The 24,006-nt window shown below is 35.2% G+C and overlaps 1 protein-coding gene across 6 annotated transcripts in view; it reads right to left on the bottom strand.

The window, feature by feature from the left end:
* The window catches only part of LOC137251077 (otoferlin-like), a 635,511-nt gene that overhangs the window by 317,216 nt on the left and 294,289 nt on the right, over positions 1 to 24,006 (bottom strand). For all 6 annotated transcript variants that reach the window (XM_067785043.1, XM_067785044.1, XM_067785045.1 and 3 more), the window contains 3 exons: positions 4,304 to 4,516; positions 3,980 to 4,163; positions 3,784 to 3,846 (listed from right to left, as the gene is read on the bottom strand). In XM_067785043.1, the coding sequence (XP_067641144.1) occupies positions 3,784 to 3,846; positions 3,980 to 4,163; positions 4,304 to 4,516 (460 nt within the window). The remainder of the gene's footprint in view (positions 1 to 3,783; positions 3,847 to 3,979; positions 4,164 to 4,303; positions 4,517 to 24,006) is intronic.

The following is a 24,006-nucleotide window of genomic DNA, read 5'->3' as shown; positions in this document are numbered from 1 at the left end:
AAGAAAGGGCTTCTCTTAGGCGCTTATAAAATGCTTTTAAAATCGTAATGTTTTCTTAGAAATATTTATTTAATTTTTTTATATACCGTACAATATGCTTCTTTATTGCGAAGGTACCGGGTTGACCAAAAGTAATCACCCTATTGGAAACCACTATAAACTTTCAAATGCTGCTAAATTTCACTTTGGGTTTGACATTTGTGAACTAAAGAAATACATAATACAAAAAGCGCCGCTTAGTGTTTTGTTTTACTGGTTTGTACAGCCCAGCCTGATCGCGCCACTCTAACTGACCCAGACGTCCTCCTGTTTTTTTTTTTTACTTGACGTCGTGGCATACAAATCTCAGACTCTTGAAGCGCTTAAGATAATTATTTGACAGGAATGAAATAATCACCCCTATTCTGCATTTCGACTACGTTCCCGTTCTACGCTCCGCTTTAATCGAAGTTTGGTATTCTGCATTATGACGGAATTGTAACGAGAAGAGGAAGAGCAAATGATTTTTCGAAATCAGCTGTTTGTGCGGAATGTGTGGACATTGGAACAAAATAAATTAAATAAAATTTGTAAAAAACACTGAAATACGTTTATATTTTATAATCCACGCCATTTTGTACAAAAAAAAGCAATAGAATATATTGCCGTAGTGTTATATTTTTATGAGTGAAGTGCTTTCATAATTGTATGTGTGTTTTTGTCGTTCGATTGGCCAATTCCCTGCCGTGGCCACCAAGTTTTGTTAAAACGGAGTCCTGCACGAATATAGTTGACATTTTCTGAATTTTATGGATGCTAATTTCATTGCACTGGCCTAAAATACTTTATGAAGATTTATTTATTCTTTCCGCAAGGATTGTTTACGTTTTCGCTTCCCCTTCTTCTACTCCGGCAGCTAGCTGTGGACTTGCTTATAACTGGACCCAACGAATAGACACAAATTGCTATCTATTTTACTGGAATCAATAACCGCGGCATTATTTGTGGACGCATACGAAAATGGCCAGACGAGAATGGAAAGGCAAATATTGCGAGATTTGTGTAATCCAATTGAGATGAGTGACGAATTGTAGGAAATTGAACTTAAAAGTGGTAAAGTTTAATGACTTATTTTCTTATTTAGGTTCAAAAAAAACTTTCCACTTAATAAGCTTTCAAGTATGTGTTAGATACTTTTGCGGGGCAAATACGGCAAAGGACTTCGACATCGACATGTTGTTTTTAACCTGGAAACATATAAAAAACAGTCATCATCAAACCTTTACGCTTCTTAGCAAGTTTTACTTACATTTTTGCTAAAATTCTGTTATAAATTAATAAAAAAATAAAAAGAAAATATTTGTCCACCAACAAATTTGCAACTTAGAAAAACGGAACTACGATCCAAATGCAGAATACACAAAATCGAACGATTCGAAGTTGGATCGAAAGAGATTGGAACACAGAATACCAAAATTGCCAAATCGAAAAAATTCCAATCCAAGCCGAAATGCAGAATAGGGCTGAATATGTCACCTAAGCTCTAGCAAGATCAACAGAATAACCATAAAACGGGTCATCAACGCTGGCGGCGACTACTTGGTCCATATAATTTTCTTGGATTTATGAAATAAATTCCAATAGATTAAATGAACGAATTACATCAGCAGAACCATAATTTTTCACTTAAAAACATAAAAGAAAAAAATTCTCGTCAGAGCCCTATATATGCCAGTTTGGCAAAAAGGCTGAAAATTTACGTTAGCTTTAGCGAATAAAATTTACGTTAGCTTTAGCGAATAAAAATACAATATAAACATGTTTTATACACTTTAATATTTGTTCTATACCTTCCCTTAATTTAACTCACATCTAATCTTAAGACAAAAAGGCCATATTATTGCATTACTAAAATTCATATATTAACTCTGGCTGCAAGGAATAAACAGGAACAACAATTTTTTTTTTGCAAAATATGCTGTATGAAGTATTAAGCATAGCTCAAAATTCATTGAACAATATACAAGAGTGTCATATTCATGTGAAATTTTAAAATGTAGATTGTTTTCCTTGGTTTCCAGTATAAAATTTGATCAAAGCATAGGAGACTTTGGGAAACGCCTACATATTTGTTTGGTTAGAAAAGTTACGAGTCATATAAAAAAATGCGTTTGCATAATTTGGGTTGCCCTATTCATATCTTAAACTACTTATAAATTATTTGTATTAATATTGCTTCTTTGCTTATATTAAAAAGAAAGTTTCTCCCCTGCACTCGCTAACATGCGTTGCTCTTTCGCTACCTACATATTAAAGTGGTAATTTTTAATTTATGGCCGTTAATCTTTCCCACTTAACCTTCTAAGCTCATACTAACGGCATTCGTAAAACTTTTCCAATTGTATGTTTTAGTCACTTACTCGTGCCGAACTTCTTTCTTAATTGTGTGGCAATTATCTTGTTAACTTAGTTTTTTGTTTACTTATGCCGAAGTTTGCTTCTGATGACGTTGGCGGCTATTTTATTATATCAGCTTTTTTATTTTTTTGAGTATACTTATGTACATATTCCCCTACTAATTCCCTTGCTCGTTCTTTAAATTTTCCATAGACACAGTTCAAATAAACTTTTGCTGATATTTGCAAATAGTTTGTGCAGATGTTGAAAGTTAATCAGTGCTAAATGCGTTCAACAAAGTGTAATTTATTTAATCTTTTAAACTTTTCAAGTGATTATGAGGATAAAGGTTTATGAATATAAAAGTGAATATGTTCACTTTAAAAGGGATTATCAAAAATAGTATGTAAGTAGTAAAACAGAAATAATTTGAATAAACGAATAGAGATACTCAATACAACAAACGTCAAATACGATCTTGGTCGCAAAAACTAGAAAATCAAACAAGTTGCAGTTTAAGCCCTTAACGTGTCTCTAAGGATTCACAACACTTTGACGAAAGTATCACAAATGTTTATGCAATTCAAACTTCCGCCAACCGAGATAAAGATAGGTGGTTTGGAATTTATAAGCAAGAAGGAAAGGGATAGCAAGAGTGACAACCAATGAGGCAAAGATTCAAGAGCGGTGTAGAGAATTCTATGAAAACTTTAGGACTGTCAGACAATAAAAAGAGGTGCAAAAGGCTTTTGGTTTACATGTCATAAGTATCTAGAACTTTTATCTGCCCATATCTCTTTATCTTCGCCCAACTCTATCTCTTTCTCTTTCCATCTTTTCTCTTCTCTCTAGTTCTTATTGTTCTTCTCCATCCCTTTTGCTCTGTCCTAGCCAAGTCCCAGTCCCTGTGCATTTTCACGAAAAAAAAGTGTCATGAATACCAATCTAGGCAAAGGGCTACCTATATACCAAATTTCGCGTATATCGAACGGCGAGTAGAATTTTTTGGAATAGATCGGTCCATGGTCCATTTCCCGGAAAGAAACTTGACAGGAATGCTATCCAGCCTTTCAAGTTGGATCAAACTGCACACGGTGTGCTAAATTGATTGAAACCGGTTAAGTAGCTAAGAAGTGCTTCGCGGACAAACAACGTGACACGCAATTTATAAATATTAAGATATAAAATTTTCTAAAAATTGTCATTGCTTTTTTCGTGTTCGCCGCTGTCCTTATCACTGCTTTAGTCGCTTACGAGAAGGTTAATAATAACCGTAACTAGTTTGAGATATCACTTTATTCTGCTTATTAGGTATTATAATGTGAACGCGTGGCATGTCATACCATTATTAATTACTATAGCATTAACTGCTATAAAATTTAATTAGCACATAACACATAAACTTACCGACAAAGTTATGATTTTATCAAATAACATCACAGGCGGCATATGAAAGTCAAAAACAAAATACTGCAAAGTCAATAATAAGAAATAAATTCCAAAGAGTGAAGCCCAAATAAGAAAGGAAAGACAAAGGATTTGTTTTTTTGTTTTTTTTTTTTCATGTGATTAATATGAAAATTGCGTGTTGTATGCCACCCACCTCATTGTAATAGGGACAATTGGTACTCTCTTTAACGCTGGTATATTTCTTTTGATCGCCCACTTGAATGCATACAACCGGATCCATATTAAGACCAGGCAGTTGACGCGCTTCAATTATTGTTATACAAACTTGAAAATCTTGGGACTTGAGATGGTCAGCAGCGCGTGTCATTGATTTGATCCTTTGTTGAGTTATAACAAATATTGTTTAAATGAATTGCAAATTGAATTTGGCTCGTTTACAATTAAATGTACATACATGTTGTATTTATATATGTAAATGCATTTCCCTATAAATATTAACATAAATAACTTGACTTACATTTTGCCTTTGTCATAATGTTCGAGCTGTTCAACGTCGCTTGATTGATTCGATTGTCCACTATCACCTCCCGCTGCGTTCAACGGTATACCACCACCTGCATCTAGACCTTCTAGCGCCAAACGTCGCGCATGCAGACCATCTTCTGTTTCTGGTTCAGTTGCTGAGGTGGCTGTAGTTGGGCCGGCGTCCGTCTCAAAAATGAGCGGAGATCTAATTTGGGAATAATAAATATGTACAAACATATGTACATACATACATTTATATATATATTGTATTTTTGCATGGAAATCCTAAAAGCTATAACAAATTACATATATGTACATATAGTTTATAATTCATCATTGATGTTTACAGCAGCAAACAAAAAAATAGCAGTGCGTATTTTTATCAATTGAAAGCAATTAACTTATTTTTTTTTTATTTGCGATATTTTCAGAAGACTTTTTATGAGTTTTGTTACCGAAACTATGCAAAATAATTTCAAATACATTTCCGAAAACGTTTTTTCCAAAAGTTTCGAACTTTTTATTTTGAATGCTTGGAATTTTTTTGAATATGCAGTTTTGTAGCCCAATAACTTTAGTCTAACAAAGTGCAAGTTCTGGGTCCCTCAAAAAACTTAAATCTAAAACATCCCCCGAAAAAACCAATAACTTGTACTTTGTTATGCTAAAACTTACTGAGTTACAAAACATGCATAGACAAAAAAAAAATTAATAAAACTCAAACACAAAAAATTTCGAAATTTTTGTAAAATTTTGTCGTATTTCAAAATTTTTACTAAAGCGTTTTTGAGATTGGTTTTCACAGTTTCAGTTACAAAATTATTAAAAAAAAAAAGAATAATATTATTTACGAAATTTGACAAAAATTTGCCATATATTCTACGTTCAAATTTGTTTTTCTTACAACACTAGGCCCTTTTCAAGATAACAGAGGTAATTTCCTTAAAGGGCAAGTAAGATGGTCTTACAGTCTGCCAAATTCTAAATAATTTTAGCGGGGGTCTTAGCAGTTGGCTACCAATATCTTTTCAGAAATGGCGACAGGTTTGCTCAGTGAGTCAGAAGATGAGTTTATGGATGGCGAAGCCAGCAAAGCTCATGCAACAAAAGTGGTTATATGGAGCTGGCGCGACCCTCCTGATTCTAAATTCACCAAAATGCTGAGTCACTGTTGATGAGTATAAATTCGAGATTTTTAAGGATTTCTTCTGTTTGTGAACCAGCATTAACAACAAAAACAATTTCAGCTTAGATATCAAACGAAGAATAACTATTGCCAATAAGTGATACTTTGGACTGAGTAACAATTGAAAAGTAAAGTCATCTCGCGACGAATAAATATCAAGCTCTACAAGTCGCTCATCATTCCCATTCTGATGTATGGATCAGAATCATGGACGGTGTCGAGAGATGACGAGATCTATCTTGGAGTGCTTTAAAGAAAATTGTTTGTTTATAGTACTGTCTGTGACGCCAACGGCGAGGATCGGAGGAGGTATAATGACGAGCTGTATGAGCTTTATGCAGATATGACGATAGTACAACGAATAAAAACTCAAAGGCTCCGCTGGCTAGGTCATGTTATGTTAATGGACGAAGAAGTTCCGGCCAAGAAAGTATTTCATTCGACACCGCAGTTTGGAAACAGAGGAAGGGGAAGATCTCCACTGAGTTGGGAGAGGCAAGTGGAGGAACCCTTAACTTCACTTGATGCTCCTAATTGTCGTCAGTTATCGCGAAACAGGGACAGCTGGCGTAATGATGATGATAAGGTCTGTAGCTCGCTTATAAATAAAGGAGCATATATATATATATATATATATATATCCGCTTGTTGCTTACCTTGCTGTGAGGGAACACATTCGTCCAATCAGACGTTTCCTAATCAATTGAAAAACGTGCATCCTGAAATCTGAGTATTTTTTCTGTTGTATTGGGCAATGGAAGGGAAAGCGATGAATATACTCGCTGGGTTTGAGGATGATGTTAGAGGTGGGAGGGAATTGCATATAAATGGATCGAGGGCAGAGATAAAGATGAAAATGGGGAAGTTTGGTGGGGATGGAGTAAGGCGGAGAGCGGGATGAATAGAGATTCAGGTGGATATGGTGCTAAAAATTGATACAGATTCGGAAATGGAGTGGCAGATAGGCATGAAAATAAATTTCAGCTGGGTCAGAAATAAATATAGAAGGGGAAATGCAGACGGAGAAGATGAAGGTGATCAGGCAGAATTTGCGGTAAAGAAGTTCATGAGGATGAAAGTGATCATTGGGATGAAGTTTAAGATGGAGGCCTTCAGGGAGTGTCCTTATCGCTAAGCAACAACAACAATGAATTACGCATAAGGTGAAGATACAGATGGTGATGCAGATAATGATAATTTTCGAAAGCAGTTGATTTTTTAAAATAAGTATCAGGTTAAAATTCAATAAAGTAAACGTGGATCTCACGATAAGTTAGTTTAGGTTGAACTAGCCAGTGCTTGAGGGCCTCACATAGACTGAATACGTGCGTGGTACCAGAAGTTTGCTCTGCGACAAAATTCAAAAATCCTATCAACAAACAAGGACCTGTGTTATAAAATAAATTCGTCCTCTTGACGAATACTAGAATCATTCAAGAACCTATCCTATTTGTTGCTTCCAGCTTTGATAGCTGCGTCGCTCGAAATAGCCTCTTGCAAATCGTAGAACACGAGCATAGAAAAAGCTTCATGGTTTCCTCCTGTAACCCGCATTAACTACAACTTTTAATACTATGCAGATCTCACCAAAGATCATTTTTTTGGCCTTAGGATCTGAAATATCTTGGAGAATATATAAACGATGCAATCGAACTCAGCTGGAATGATATGAAATGAGTCAGAAAGCCGGTATGACTGGTTGATCTGAAGCCTGGTGCCTGCATTCCATAGCACAATTGTGCACCCATTGCCTAAACGAAGGGGCTGTTACTTTAAAGTTTTGGTGACCCATGATCTGAAGACCCTGCGCGAATAGGGCAACAGTTCCTTTTTCTATTTTTGTGCTCCTTTTCAATCTCTTTCTCAAAGGGTGCTTTTATAAAAGCCCGCAAATGGAGCTTTCTTTCAACTCTTCTTAAGATAACTTTTTCGCTTTAGAACTATGACAATATCTGTCTGAAGAAGAAAGTATTGTCGTTCTGGCGCTGTGGCATGGAAAGTTGAAAGAGACATTTTGAGTTATCTAGTTCATGGAAAAATTTTGGTTTTAGTATGATTTAAGTCTACGGGATTGAAATCAGTGTTTCTTAAAAAGAAGCTGTTTTCTAAACGCGAAACATATCTGTGGCTCAGTTGAAATAGTTCTGCCGGACAGTTTTAATGCATTAAATGATTTAGTTTGGATCAGGTTGGATAGAACTTAAGTCTACTTTTGAGGCAGCTTAGGAAAGTAGTTATTTATAATTTTAGTTGTTATTGCCTCTGTTGTTTTACGTAATATGGAACAGTGACAGAAACAGGTTTTTATAGTTATATATTTTAGTTTGTGCACAAACTTTTGGAGTTCTAAATGCAGGTTTTTGAGTATTTGGTTAGGCTAAGCTTAAATTAAGTCTCCTTAAACTCTAGTCAAATTCAAACTCAAGTTAAACTACAGAGCAGTTTTTCAGTCACAGTTGAAGGCCGCCTTTGGGGTAAGCTTTTTTGTATGGCAACATTGGTTTTTTATTATCTAGATAATTTGTAGATACGGCAACAGCTGGATTTTGGTTACCCAACAAACATGGAAAAAATATTTTTCCAGCCCTAGCGAAATATATATCTAGTTCTGGAGTTGATATCTAGCATAATTCTCTGCTTATTAAACCTCACAGTTCTCAAGTTTATATCGAACATCATTTTCCAAACACTATTAAAACCTATTGAGAAATTTTGTAAAATTTTTAGTTCTCGAGTTTATCTCCAATGGCATTCTCAAATTAATCTCCAACTATTGAGAGATTTTAAGAAATGTATAGTTCTCAAATGAGTGTCCAGCACATTACTCCAGTTGATGTTCTACATACAAAATACTGTAGTATCTTATATTTGAGTCCAATTAGAGAACCTTACTTGATTACAAGCCGGGAACTATCTTTTTTCCTTTTAAGTAGTAGCATTTTATGCTTTATAAAAAATTCCCCTTTATGCTTACAACGCTATAATTTTCAAGTTTAGTCAATGTTTCGAAACAACTATATATATTTTGGAAGTATGCTAGTTATCAACACGAGCTCTAATCGCACTCAAGCCCAAATGTTTGTTGGGTATATACGACGTCATTGCGAACGAACGTAAATAACTGATAGATTAACTATAGTTCAGCCCTGCCAGATAGGCCGCTTAAGCTTTGCTTAAAGTTCAGTTAAAGCAGAGAAAATATTAAGAATAGAGATGTGCAGGAAAGAATCAAGCTTCACAAAACCTCTAGTAGGTCACATTAACCACTTACCACAGCAGAATTTGTTAAACTACCACTGTCTGTATTTGTTATTAAACAATTATTTGTACACTTTTTATTCAGCTAATGTGTTCAGAATTTTAACTTTTACTCTCTAAAACTCCAATCAGTGTATTAAATTATGTTAATAATTGTATTAAAGTTTTTGGTGTGGTGGAAGTGACCTACAAGAATTGTGTAACGCTCCGCCGCTTTCCACCGAAGTTTGCGCCTGCAACATATCTATCTTAATACTGTCTCTGCTTAAAGTAAACTGAAAAACTGCAGAATAAGTTTAAGCGTAGTTTAACTGACGAACTGAGTGGGACTTGTACTGAAAAACTGGGCCTAACAAATTTTACTCCTAGGCTTTGTTGGCGAAAGCATGTTCATGAAACTATTTCAATAATTTTCTTACAGTGAATTTAGTACATACATACATACAAGGAACGTTACATATTTGTGGGAATATGACAAATATGTTTTCACATTGCAAGCATGTTTACTTAAGCAAACTTCTTTCCCATTTTGCCTCAGGCCTGAGTATATTACTGACTTACTTAGAATTTGCACTTATGTTTCGCAGTAATTTCATGCCTACATTCTACATACGCACATATATATTTATGTAAACATAGCCACACAAATGCATACATATGTATGTAGCGGAACCATATTCTATATTAGGCAATGAAGGCAAGTGCCTTTGGGGTTCAAATATAACGAACTAAGTTTTCCAAATGTTTCAAATAAGAATATTTAGTTCGAAAAATACAAGATGCCCGAAAAGTTTGAATACAAACATTTTAACTTATTTTAAAACCAATCAACTAGACTTTTGCTTTTGTTTTTATACTCAGCTGAGTAGAGCTCACAGAGTATATTACTTTTGTTCGCATAACGGTACCCCGTAACGGCATGAACTAGTTGAGATAGATATAGACTTCTATATATCAAAATGATCTGGACGAAAAAAGGAATTCATTTAGCCACGTCCGTCCTTCCGTCTGTCCGTAAACACGATCACTTGAGTAAATTTTGAGGTATATTAATGAAATTTGGTATGTAAGTTTCTGGGCACTCATGTCAGATCACTATTTAAAATGAACGAAATCGGACTATAATCATTCCCACTTTTTCGATATCGAAAATTTCGAAAAACCGAAAAAGTGCGATAATTCATTACCAAATACGGATAAAGCTATAAAACTTGGTAGGTGGGTTGATCTTATGACGCAGAATAGAAAGTTACTAAAATTTTAGACAATGGGCGTGGCACCGCCCACTTTTAAAACAAGGTATTTAAAAGTTTTGCAAGCTGTAATTTGGCAGCTGAGTATGTAATGTTCGGTTACAACCGAAATTAGCCTTCCTTACTTATTTTCAAATGAAGTATGGTTTCGAAAGTGTGATTGCATTTGACAGTTCTCTCCAAAGTGAATTTAACAAAGTGCGATTGACAGTTGAATATGATGCTCTTGTAAGCGACAGTTATGTCAAACAAATGTAAACACATGAAATAACCTTTAAGGGCCAATTAATGGTGACTTATTGATAACCAGATAGAACAGCTGATGGAACCAACCTTATGGAAATCAATGTAATCGATTAATGGTGGCATACCATAATGTTAAAGCCATAACCATATCATAAACAACCAATTGGTTTTTGGTTTTTCACCATATACATAACCTAAAAATATTTGAGTTGGAGAATTTATTAACTTTTTGTGGATATTATTTATTGTTTTGGATACGTTTTGACTAAGATACTTATTATTTGTGGAATATGTTTGTAATTTTTTACGTTTTCTTCATTTATATGAAAACTTCACGATTTTTAGGTTAGGGCACCAATAACTGATGTCAATTTGATATGGATAAGTAAAAATATGGTTGTGACTATGGCGTTAGGGTTAAGGAAGTTTAATTGGCCCTTTAATTTGCATGCAGTATTTCATCATTTCTGTTGTTTTTTTGCAGTTTACCTTATGTGACGGCATTATTTATGACTTGAATTTTAAAAGCCAACCGTCATTATTTCATTACAACCAAAGCCAAGTAAAACTTATCTATCTGGCATTTTATTGAAAGGGTACCTATTTTTCTAAAAATAAAACGTATCTGTTCACAAATCGCTTAACTAAATTGTTTGTGTTTAATTGCCCAAGATGTATGGTTTTACGCATTCGCTATCTTCCCATTTCCCGGACAACTTTTTCTCAGGATTTTTAAGTTTATACATCCAACTTTGTCGAGCCTTATTTCCTTCCATCTCTCATATTTTCTCGGACTCGGATCAATTGAAATGGGAACAAGTTCTGGATACAGCCGAGCACGTTTGTAAATACTCAGATCAGACGGACAGCTGATAAAATCAGTTTTCTTAAAATTATTTTCAGAAAGGCGACATGAGTTTGTTAATACAACCCCACAGCTTTCTTCTCATCGCTTCTGTCTTTATTCGAAAGCTAGCGTATTGAAAAAAACGGACTAGTTGGCATTTCATACTTCTACCTTCTATGATATAAATGGAATTGTAACAGGATTCAGGGGATTGAAAAGCGCAAAATAGGCTTTTTAGCCTTACATCTGCCGCAACCCAATTGTCAACCTCACCTACCCGAAAAGAATTATGTAAGAAATATCAAAGTATAATACAAATATTAAGCAGGCGACCCCAAGTTCCTCACGGATCTAGAGGTGAGTGGCAAGATTGCCTAGAAGGTTCAGTGTGGTGGGCTGCTAAATATTATAAGCGTACATGCACCCTACTCTTCTTGGCGGCTTTTATCGGAATGATGGTGTTTTTTAAATAAAAGCTATCGTTCACAAAATAAAAATATAAAATTTCTGAAAGGGTTAAGAATTTTTTCGTTTTGACATCATAGTACTGTTCTTTATGAGAGAACTGTCAAATTTATTCACACTTTGTTAAATACACTTTGCTGAGTACAATCACAAACATCCGAGTGCTGACATATTGCTTTTTGTTTTTGTTTTCAATAACGGAATGTACCTAAATCTCATGATTCTATCACAAGAGGTTTGCTCGGCTGACAAATTTTTTAAAAATTGCAGCAATTTTGCTCCCAAATCGAATTGACATCCGTTAACTACGTTGTTTCTTTGCGATTTTTCGGAAAATATTAGTAGTAGAAATAGGAAGCAATCAAATTGCAAACACTCGATAAGTACTAAACTGCATAATTCCTTAGTACAGTCCGTTTAGTTTTTTGATCAATTTATTAACTACATACATATTAGAGGTTTACGCCGATCACTTAATCGGCGGCGGCGGCGCAGGTTCTACTTTGTACTTACTTTGAAAAGCTTGAATTTTCGATTTAAAAAAATAGTATTTATGAAAGGTTTTGTTTGTATGTATTTAAGGAAATCAACGTGTTGGCCATTTCGGAAAGATCCGAGGTTTTTGCCTCAAGATCTCGCAGACTGTTCAAACATTTTCAAAACCTAGCCCCGGTCTTTGGAATTGGTTATGCTGCGTCTGCTGAAGAGAAATAGAGATAAATAAAATAGCTACCCTTTTGTCTGAATATCCTGTGCAAAGCATAGTTTCACCTAGGGTTAACTCCTAATAATCGTCGCGAGAGCAAATTCTTTAAATCATCTGTGGCTCTTTGGCGGCCACGCACAAAGTTGACTTACGGTTGCTATTAATGGTCTATTAATACTCATGACTCTCGTGGCACAGGGCGTCTCCAGTTTTTTCGGCTGTTTTTAAGAGCTACAATTCCCGATGTGCGAACAGTAGCAATCCCGACCACCAGTCGCTACCAAGCCTTCTGACCCTCACACCATATTCCAGCACAGAAGCTATAGGACTGCGACTTCGAACTCATACCTTCGTCGGCGTCATTTTCCTAGAAGCTCTAGGTGTAGCTCCGTAGACTTTCCAACGGATGCTTTTGCCGAGCTACACCAGAAATTGAAACGTTAGGGAGTTCGGCCAAGGATGCCGTCATTGTGTAATGGCTGAAAATCGTATAATCCTCGGCGCATCTACATAATTAAAATTTTACAAGGACCCTGGATAAAATTTTTAAAATATAGACCAGAGTTTGTAGACGTTTGTGTTCACATCACTGATTTCAATAGTCTTCGTTAAATCAAAACGATATTGTAACAAATTTACTTGCAAATCCTCTTATTTGCAACCTTCTGCTAAGTTCGAATCACTAAACTGTTGAATAAATGACTCCAATATTTAATAATGCAAACTGGCCTTTATTAAAGTATTTCACAATAAATAACTCTACTATTGCCCAGCAGATAGCGTGCTTAATTGAAACTGACTCTAGCGCCTGTATCTGTCGCTGCCTTTTATACTCTTTGATTTCCTCGTTCGCATCTTCTAGGCGCTTCCATTTCCAGAATCTACTAGTTGCCCATCAGCTATCAAATTTCTCAGCTGTAACTACAATTGCACGATTTTATAGCTTCTCTCATTGCATACTTTCGGGAGTATCTCAGATATATGCATGTGGTTGTGCGCTGCTTCTCAGCTGCGTATACGTACATATGTGTAGACATAATGATTTATTCGTTTATGTAGATACATAATTGCTGTCTTCCAGTGAGTTTTACAGCTCCGGCTCAACTCAATTCTCACGGGAATGCTCTGGATCATTGAGAGACTTGAAAAGCAGATGTCGTGAAATTTTCGTACATGTGAAATATGATAGGCAGATGCCGCCGCTGTTTTTCATTTAACTCATACGGCGAAAGGCTAAGCAACGGCATCTATTTTTGAAAAAGTAGGTTTATTAAAGGCAGCGTTGCCCAACTAAAAAGAAGTAATTTACAAATTATCTGACTCACAAATTGAACCAGACTTCTATCTGGATTTATCTGGCTGAAATCGTTGTTGTTGGATTTACATGCAAAATTATTTATCTGGCTCAGGATTTTGCCACCGGTTGATGGCAAATGATTGATTTATGGATGTGCATACAAGGCGCTGCTTAGCATCGGCTTAGAGATGGCAGTACCCCTTAATGTTGCTAATATTCGCAACAATATTTTAGAATGAAAGTCGACCGATTTTAAGTTGAAAGATGTTTACTGCTGTTTTCCGGCCTAATGATATAAGAGCTCATTATTGATGACCGCGTAGCTTCAGTTTTCAGACTAGTAGCATAACTTCGTTAGGGTAGTAGCACACACAGTCATTTTTACAAGTCTTGGGAAAGCTTTTGCTTCACCACTTTGAGTTTTCTTGCGAAGGACAAAACCTCACTTGGTAAATATATATATGTGCCTACGTATTCACATTTGCAAAAGGAGCCATAACGTGTAGGTGATATTTAAACTTGGTTGATAGGCTATAATCAATGTGATTAACTCCAAAGGACTAGTTTTGGATAGGGCCGCCAACTTTATGTCAAACCGGGAGACTTGGGTGTTGAAGAATGAAGCGTTAAAATTAAAAGTAACATTTCAGACGCTATTGTAAAGTTTCGCAAATAAACAACAGATGTTTGAATGTAAGCCCAAGTGATTTCTCAAACCCTTCTCATACGTCCATATATTCTCAACTTAAGTATGAGGTAAAAAACATTTCAAAGGAGTGTTTATGCCTCTAGAACCTACTAAAGGATTTTGCATCACTGATTTCACTTATTCTTTCAGCCAATCGCAATATAAAATTTAAAAAAAAATCAGCATTTTTTTTTTGCTTTTTTTAACATCTTGAAAACAATTTGAAACGCCTTGGGTAATTTTATTTGAATTCATTGTTCATTATTTTTTGGGAAAAATATGCAAAGTGATTACATAAATTTATTATATAACGTTTCTTTTAGTGTTTTGTTTTAATAACTTGGTGAATTTGGGTGATGCAAAGTCCGTGTTAAGCTGACATCGAAAACGCCTGTTTTTTAAATAACTTTTGTACAGTTAGAAAGAGTTAAATTTCGCAATTAGTTTCTTATAACTGGCAGTGATGCGCATCCGTTGATACCACTTTCGACCATATCGGTCCAATTTTCGACATGAACAATAAAAGGCCTCAATAGTCTTAAACGAGTGGAAAATATAGTACCGCGCCGGACGCCGCCGCCGCCGCGCCGATATTTTTGACATTCGGCGGCGGCGTGCGAAAAACGACCATAATCGGCGGCGCATATCTCTAATACATATGCCATGATCGACTGGTATGGCTGAGCAAAGGAAATTTTATGAAAAGTACGGGTAACAAGGAACGTGCACTTCCGTAATACTATGAACAAACGAAAGCTAAACCAATTTAAAATTCAGGGTTCAACGTCAAAAAGAAGACTAGCGAATCGATTCATGTAAAATAGCCATTAGTAAATAATGGAGATGTCATAACTAAATGTACCCACTGAGCTTGTTAACTTATTCATTTCGTATGTTCGAAATATACATTCTTATTTATTATTAGAATTTATGGAATCGTGGATATGTATTTATATATTTGGAATATTTAGACTGCGTGAGGTAGTATCAAACGAACATGTTCCGAATTTTCTAAATTAATGGTTTACGCAGAACGGTTCTAAAAGCGAAAGAGCTTTCCCTTGCAACACAGGGCGCACTTATGATCAACTATTCTGTGAAAGTCAAACCCTGAATTTAAAATTCTTAGAAAATCCGCAATTTTTGTTTTTGTTTTTTTTTTATGAGGTCATGTCCAGTGCTGAATGGAATATCACCAATTTCGATAACGCCCTACCATTTTTTTATCTATCTGTATCAGAATTACACTGAACAACGCATTATCTCTGAATATTTTTCAAAAACGCTCTATCTCATGTCAAAATGTATTGAATACGTGCGTATTTGAATACAATTCTCAAGCACGCCTTTCTTCAAACAAGTTCTTAAATAATGAAATAGCGATTAACTATTTAACGAAATATTTGGTAAAAATAATTGATTTCCCCAAAACCTGCAGGCATTTACAAAATTACTACCACTACTAATATATTACTTAAGGTACTTTTCTCATAGCTTACAGTAAAGAGGGGATTGAATTATTCACCGTTTTTCTTCCTTCGTAAAAGCAACCCGTCCTGATTAAACTTGGGATCGTCAAAGTTCTGCTGTGATTAGAGAACAAACCTCTAGCAATTGAATCATGCCTAAATATTAATTTTTTCTTGTCACTCTTGTATTGCTATAATTACAAAAATGTTGTGGGCTTTTTTTTTTTATTTAGAATTCAAAACTCATTACCAGCATATTATACTAGCAATATAGGTGATCATATTTGAACAATCGTCACCAAAATTGAGACTTTGGCTGTGTTGGTAAGAATAAAATCATCATACTGGTAGTGGTTTAGTCGTTGATTAACTAGCAACGGGGTAAATTGTAGGTACACATTTTTGTTAAAACTCAAAAATAATTCGTAGACATGCTAGACAAATATTAATTTATTTCTTGAGTCTAACAAAAAATTTAAACAAAATACATACATATGTATATTTGCTAACGCATGAGCGTTTGTTTGTACAAAATTATTTTGTTATATGCGCAAATAAACAGCGACTTGCTACTATGCTTTTTCAACGACTACTAACCGAAATAATATTTGTGAAGTGAGCAAGAATAATTATTTCACTCCGTATAAAACCCACAGAACTTCGTCTACATTTCGACACACTATTCTTAGGTTACATTGTGTGCTCGCAGTGCAACATATTGATCGTTTGTTTTCTGGGCTTTCGCAGCACAATCAAAAACAAAGCTGTAAAGAGAAATATTTAATGTGGTCCAGTCGTTTATAAGTTCTGCGATCTCATTAAAAGGACCCTAAAGGCCCCATTACTGATACTTAGCATAGACTTTAATTGACTTAGCGTAAACTTGGCAACTTAGCCACGATTATACTCCACTTGGCGCATACAATCTGGCATCATAATGAGCGTTGAAATTTATTTTTAAATAAATGTCAATTTGTATGATAAAATGTCAAAATGAAATGGAAACAAACAAATGGCATCTCAAAATGTAAACGTTACTTAGAACTTGCATAGCAAATCAAAATTCAACAGACTTCTAAGTCAAGTTAAGTGTTGCTAAGTTTTGAGTAATCAGTAACATGCAATGTTCATTTAACAGAACTGTAAGTGACAGTTCTCAAGCCAAGTCAAGTTTATGCTAAGTATCAGTAATAGGGCCTTAAGAGGCTTCTGTGGAAAAAAAATTTTGAAATATAATACATAATTGGAATTCAACTTTCAGCTGCTTGGAACGTGTTTTCTTATCACACTTCTGTTAAAATTTGACATGGAAAATAGCTACGAAAATGGCACAATTTGCTTTAAGAAGTTTCTAATGAAATCACAGCCAAGCGAACAGAAATTCTTTGCCTACATCATATTTTGTTTTTAAAAGAAAAAAATGCCATTAAGTTAGTATCCTCTATAAATTTCACATAATTCTTGCACATGCGAAAGAATTTAAATAAAACCAACAACAACAAGGCTGCATCATTCCATACTATTACGGATTTGATGAGCTTAAGGTAGTACAGTGAATAGCACTTCATTGCCTTTTACAAGTACAATATGTATGTATGTACATTAACCTGGGTCGATTTGTATGGACGAAAGTTAACCGATATCGCGTCATCGATTTTTCGATAGGATTTGGGCTCAGGAAAAAAAAGTTCCACTACGCATACCCAAAAAAATAATTTTCGAGTTCTAAAATTGTCAGCAGTGTTGCCAGGTTAGCCTTTTCGAGGCAAGATTTAGCCTTTTTTTTGCCTTTAGCCTCGAAATTTTGGGTTTAGCTTCTTGACTTTTTTCTAGCCTTTTTTACTCCGAATGTATTTTTAAAAATTTCTAAAATAAAATAATTTTAATAGTTCCTGTGAACACCTAATACCTAATAATATGAGTTATCTACAAAAGATTAATTCTTTTTCTGCTGAAAATTCGTTGAACATTTCAAAGCCAGATATATTTTCTTACTTTGAAAAAGAGAAGTACAGTTATTCTTCAAGTCAAATAGCATTAATAGAGCTGCACTGAGAACATAAACATGCATTAAACGAACCTCCTTTTTTAGAACTTGTCGAATTAACGGTAACGCGGAAGTTGAAAGAATTTTTGGTGGCATGAAAATTCTGAAAACTAAATTAAGGAAGAACAAATTAAAAATTAAAATGCTTAATGCGCTTCTTAATATTAGATGCTCGTTAACACGCTTATCTAAATGATGTAATGACTTTGAAATTACCGATGATCTCATATCTATGGTAAATAGCCAAACTTTATACCCAGACTTAAGCTCTTCTGATTCTTCAGACGGGAAATATTTTATATAAATAATTATTTTGTACTATTTTTTTATGTATATACACATATGCAATCATTTAAAGTAATTCCATGTGCTAGTCAAGGAAAATGTGCCTGATATGTTTTGAAACAGAAAGTTATGCTTAAGTTATGTTTATAAGTTTTTATTTACAAATGTGTAAACTAAAATATAAAAAATTTAATGAATTAACCAAAAAATTTCTGACCTTTTTTTAGCTTCTTTTTTTTACTAAATTTAGCCTTTTCTAACCTTTTTTTTTGCCAATCTAGCTTCTTTTTTTGCATCACCTGGCAACACTGATTGTCAGATGTCATTCACACACATATTAAAGCTACAAACATACATTGAATGTAAACATGAAACGTTTTTATACCCAGCTGTACTTGTACACAGGGTATTATAACTTCGATTGGATAACGGTTGGTTGTCAGGTATAAAGGAATCGAGATAGACATAGACTTCCATATATCAAAATCATCAGTATCAAAAAAAATTTTTATTGTGCCATGTCCGTTCGTCCGTCCGTCCGTCCGTCCGTCCGTCCGTCCGTCCGTCCGTCCGTCCGTCTGTCCATTAACACGATAACATGAGTAAATATTGAGATATCTTGACCAAATTTGGTACACGAGCTTATCTGGACCCAGAATAGATTTGTATTGAAAATGAGCGAAATCGGATGACAACCACGCTCACTTTTTATATATATAACATTTTGGAAAACACAAAAAACCTGATTACCTAGTAAATAATACACCCAGAATGCTGAAATTTGACGTGTGGACTGATATTGAGACTCTTGACAAAAACTAAAAAAAATGTTTAAAATGGGTGTGGCACCGCCCACTTCTGATAAAATCAATTTTGCAACTATTATGAATAATAAATCAAAAATCGTTAAACCTATCGTAACAAAATTCGGCAGAGAGGTTGCGTTTACTATAAGGAATGCTTTGAAGAAAAATTAACGAAATCCTTCAAGGACCATGCCCACTTTTATATAAACGATTTTTAAAAGGGTCGTGGACGAATAAAAGAAGCTATATATTTGCAAAAAAAAGCTTTATATCAATGGTATTTCATTTCCCAAGTAGATTTATAACAATAAATAGGAAAAACTACAAATTTAAAATAATGGGCTTGGCACCGCCCCTTTGATGACTAAGCAATTTTCTATGTTTCGGGAGCCATAACTCGAAGAAAAATTAGTTCAGAATAGAACCATATGTATATGTATTATTGCGCAGCCTTGTAACAATATTAAGCACACAAAACAAACAACAACAGCATTTCAAGTGTACAGCTGGGTATGTAATGTTCGGTTTCACCCGAACTTAGACTTCCTTACTTGTTTTTATTTACACCACCATTATGCACTACACCGTTGGGTAAACATTCATTGTCTGTTATACATACATACAAGCCTGTGGATATGGGCATGCTTTGCTGTACTTTTTCCCAAAATGCAAATTAATTACATGTTATACCAAAGAGGATAAATACAATAAGAGCCGTCACTCGTTATTTTTTAGGCATTTACTCGATGATACTGAGAGGTAGTCGCTACTTTTTTTTGGGCGAGATGTTTATAAATGTCTTCTATACATTTTCGTGGGGTATTTTTGTTTATTTTTCCGACTGTATTTAATTAATTTATTTAATTCTCTTTCCAATAAGTACAGTTGCACAAGGTGCCTACACGGCATGGATAAATGCGAGACAGTTAAAAATGTCCCTCTCAGAAAACATTCGGCATTAATTCTTTCAATTTCCAGCGAAATGCTCGCCACAAGATAACGAGTGACGGCTCTTATTGTATTTATCCTCTTTGGTTATACATGGCAAACACAACAAAACACTTAAAATTCAGCTCAAAACATCGCAGTATTCAGAAACCAACGAGAAAAACTGATTGCCTACCTCATATGCGACAATGTAATATTTATACTCAGCTTTGGTAACATAATGGTTGATCGTAACTGCATAAACGAATCAAGATAAATATAGACTTCCATATATAAAATACTCAGGATGAAAAAAGGAATTGATTTTGCCGTGTCCGTCCATTCGTCTATCAGTCCGTCTGTCTGTGATCATGATAACTTGAGTAAAAATTGAGATATCTTATTGAAATTGTGATCCTTGGCACTCATTTCCCGTCGCTATTTAATATGAACCAAATAGGATGATAACCACGCTCACTTTTTATATATATAACATTTTGGAAAACTCAAAAAAACTGATTATTTAGTAAACAACATAACAAAATTCGGCAGAGAGAATGCCTTTACTATAAGGAATGCTTCCAAGAAAAATGTATGAAATCGGTTAAGGACCACGCCTACTTTATACAAAAGATTTTCAAAAGAGTTGTGGATGAATAAAATAAGCTATTTTTTGCAAAAACGAGCTTAATATCATTGGTATTTCGTATCCCAAGTGAAACTATAACAAGGAATGAAAAAAATTCAAATTTAGAAAAATGGGCGTTGTATCGCCCCTTTTATGGCTAAGCAATTTTCTATGTTTAGGGAGCCAAACTCGAATAAAAATTAACGTTTCGTAATAAGATTGGATACACATATTTTCCTTATAGAAGGCAATGTTTCTAGAAGAAATGGACGAGATCGGTTAAGGACCACGCCCACATTTGTATAAAGGACTTTTAAACCAAGCCTAAAGACTTTCTGACCAAGCCTAATTTAAATGCAAGTGACACCAGAAGGTAGTGTCCAGTCAGAATACTCGTCATTAGACTACAGTCCTCTCTTTTTTAATGATAGGGCTCACTTTGTTACAAAAAAAAAAAATACTTGGCGCGCTTTACCTCTGAGGATATTTAGGCTGAGCTTCTGTTCCAATTTGTGTCGTTTTCCTTTAAATTTGGGACACTCAACGCAACTGCAAGGCAGATGAATTTTCACTGAGAAGCGTTGCATGGCAGAACTACACTTTGAGGGTTTGTCAAATCACTTCCGAGGGGCGACCCGCATTAGAAAAACTTTATTCTAATTAAAAAAAACTTGTTTCTAAATTTTTGATGTTACTTTGACCGGAAGTTGAACCCAAAACTCTTGGTTCAGTATGAGAAGCACGCTAGCACCACACTACGGAGGCCCTCCTGAGTAATTTTGTTAGTCTAAAGTTGTTAGAAGTATACACGATCTTCGACACTTTACATCGCCACGCTTGGTTCCACGCATTTCCCGCTTTGTCTATCATATTTAACTATTGCCTTTCCCTAATCTCGCCCAATCTAATTGGGACATCTGCAGAGTAAGCTCAGAGCGATGCCCCCTTTTTTTCTAGCTCATCGGCTTTTTCATTTCCATCAATTCTCCTGTGCCCTTGGACCCAATAAAGAAGTATATTTCGCACTATCCCGATTCTTTCCAGGAATTGCTTACATTTCAAGACGCTTAAGATGTTTTGCTATGCCAGGCTCGTCAATATAAGAGTTGTCGTTGCTCTTTCGGTGTTTCTACTGATTTGGTTAAGGCTACTTCTTCCTCCTGCTACAGTGATCTGGCAGCTTTTAGGATCTATCTATCTCGGTATTACAATGTCGTCCGCAATTTGGGCACCCTTGCGCCAGCCATACATCTCTATTGAGGTCCGTTTTAAGTACAGGTATTAAACCAAGTAGTCTGTTCGTCTGATAGACGCCATGGTGTGATGGAAGTGTGCTCCGCCCTCCGCACCGAAGATCCTGCGCTCGTCTACCGCGCAAAGCAATATCAGAAATTTATAAAAAGTGTTTTCCATTAGAAAAAGTTTTTCTAAGCGGGGTCGCCCCTCGACAGTGATCTGGGAAACACTCCGAGTGTATTTCTGCCATAAAAATCGTCTCAGTGAAAACTTATCTGTCTTGCAGTTGCAGTTTTTAGGAAAAATTAAAAGGAGCACGATGCAAATTTTAAGAGAATTTCGGCTTCAGAGGTATACCGCGCCTTACATTTTTTTTAAATCCAAAGATTTTTCTACTTCATTTTGGCGTAGCCCATTTGCAAGGCTTTCCCTATTTAAATAAGATAATCCCAGATTTCTACATAATAGCAGCATCAATGCGTCGTTAAAAATTTTTTTACGAAATCCCGAAATACCAAAGTGGCCTGGTTAGTGAAATTTGGTTTGGAGCTACTCCTCATAAACACCATTTTGTACGGAGGAGTGGAAATTATGCGAAAGGGAATGAGGAATATGTCAAATAAAGAGAAATTTGTATGACTCAGGTATAGAATTCTCATTAAAAGCTTTAGTTTTGGTATCCCTTTCCAAGAAATTGGATTGGTAGAATTTTCCACCCCCGGCGATACTAGTTTAATATAAAAAACGTTTCCAAAAATTGCTTAAATGGTTTAAAATTAAGACCCAACTATTTAACCGTGCATACCAACGTGCTGTTGAATGTTTGGACGTAATACAATTTGAGTGTGTCTGGTAGGTGCTGACCGAACTCGCCGAGAATCAATATTGGCTCACGTTAACCAAAGTCAATTTGTTGCCATTTGTGTTGTTCTGCGTGGTTCTGTGTGCACAGTAGCACCTTTGATGCTTAACTACTCCATACGGAACAAATATACATACCCAGCTAAAACTTTGAACCTTATATAAGGCTTATTTTATGTAGCCAATAGCAGTGACCCATTTTTATAGTAATTTTCTTTTTTTAATCAAACAAATTTGGATCAAAAACTTGTCCCGAGGATATTCATACCATTTTTAGGGCGAATTATGCATCCTTTTTATTTTTCGGACTTTTTTAACATAATAATCTTATATATTATTTCTATTTGCTGTTTTTATGTACGGGTCCCTTTTTCGCTCTTATTTGGAATCCAAATCTATAAATAAAATTTTGGTTGTAAAGAGGGAGATTCGGGCTATTAGCGAGCTTTTGTCAAATTTGGTCGTATTGCTTTTGTTTAGCTATATGTTATTAAAATAAATTGTTAAAAATAAACGATTGTGAGCACACAAAGAAATCTATTTGTACTATGGCACTATTGTGAATATTTACACTGCATTACCGGCAGTTGCTACCATACGCTTGGTGGCAGCGCAAGTGGTAAGCTTTAATTCATTGATAGAACAGCTGATTTCTGTTGATATTTGATAAGAGACTTTTATATAGGTTGCGCAAGATGCGCACGGGTCGGGATCGTATATATTATTTCTAATTGCTGTTTTTATGTACGGACCCCTTTTGCGCTCTTATTTGGAATCGAAATCAATAAATAAAGTCTTGGTTGTAAAGTTGGAGATTCGGGCTATTAGCGAGCTTTTGGGCAATTTTGGTCGTAGTGCTTTTGTTTATCTATATTTTATTAAAATAAATTGTTAAAAATAAACGATTGGGAGCACACAAAGAAATCTATTTGTACTATGGCCCTATTGTGAATATTTGCACTGCATTAGCGGTAGTTGCTACCATACGCTGATTTCTGTTGATATTTGATAAGACAAATTTATATTGGTTGCGCAAGATGCGCACGAGTCCGGCTCGTATATATTATTTCTAATTGCTGCTTTTATGTACAGGTCCCTTTTCCGCTCTTATTTGGAATCAAAATCTATAAATAAGGTTTTGGTTTTAAAGATGTGGATTCGGGCTATTACCGAGCTTTGGACAATTTTGATCGCAGTGCTTTTGTTTAGCTATATTTTATTAACATATGTATTTAATTAGCGAGCTTTGCTCATATTGCTTTATACAATGGTTTTTGTAATTGATATTAGAGAAAAATTGTAAGTTTACAAACGGCGATGGTTACTAGGACATGTTTCTGAATTTCACTTCTTCATCAGCTAGCTTTTCGGGAGCTGAGCGTTGAACTCGAGTCTCCAACATTCATATCAGTGCAAGCCTTTTTTTTTTTTAGCTGCTACGCCATATGAATGTTCCGTTGTTCGCTGTACAATTGGTCTCTAAGAGTTGC

The sequence above is a fragment of the Eurosta solidaginis genome, chromosome 4 (genome assembly GCF_040869045.1).
Source record: "Eurosta solidaginis isolate ZX-2024a chromosome 4, ASM4086904v1, whole genome shotgun sequence".
Classification (NCBI taxonomy): Eukaryota; Metazoa; Arthropoda; class Insecta; order Diptera; family Tephritidae; genus Eurosta; species Eurosta solidaginis.
The sequence above is the reverse complement of the archived record's forward strand: the minus strand, read 5'-3'. Positions and strand labels throughout refer to the sequence as shown.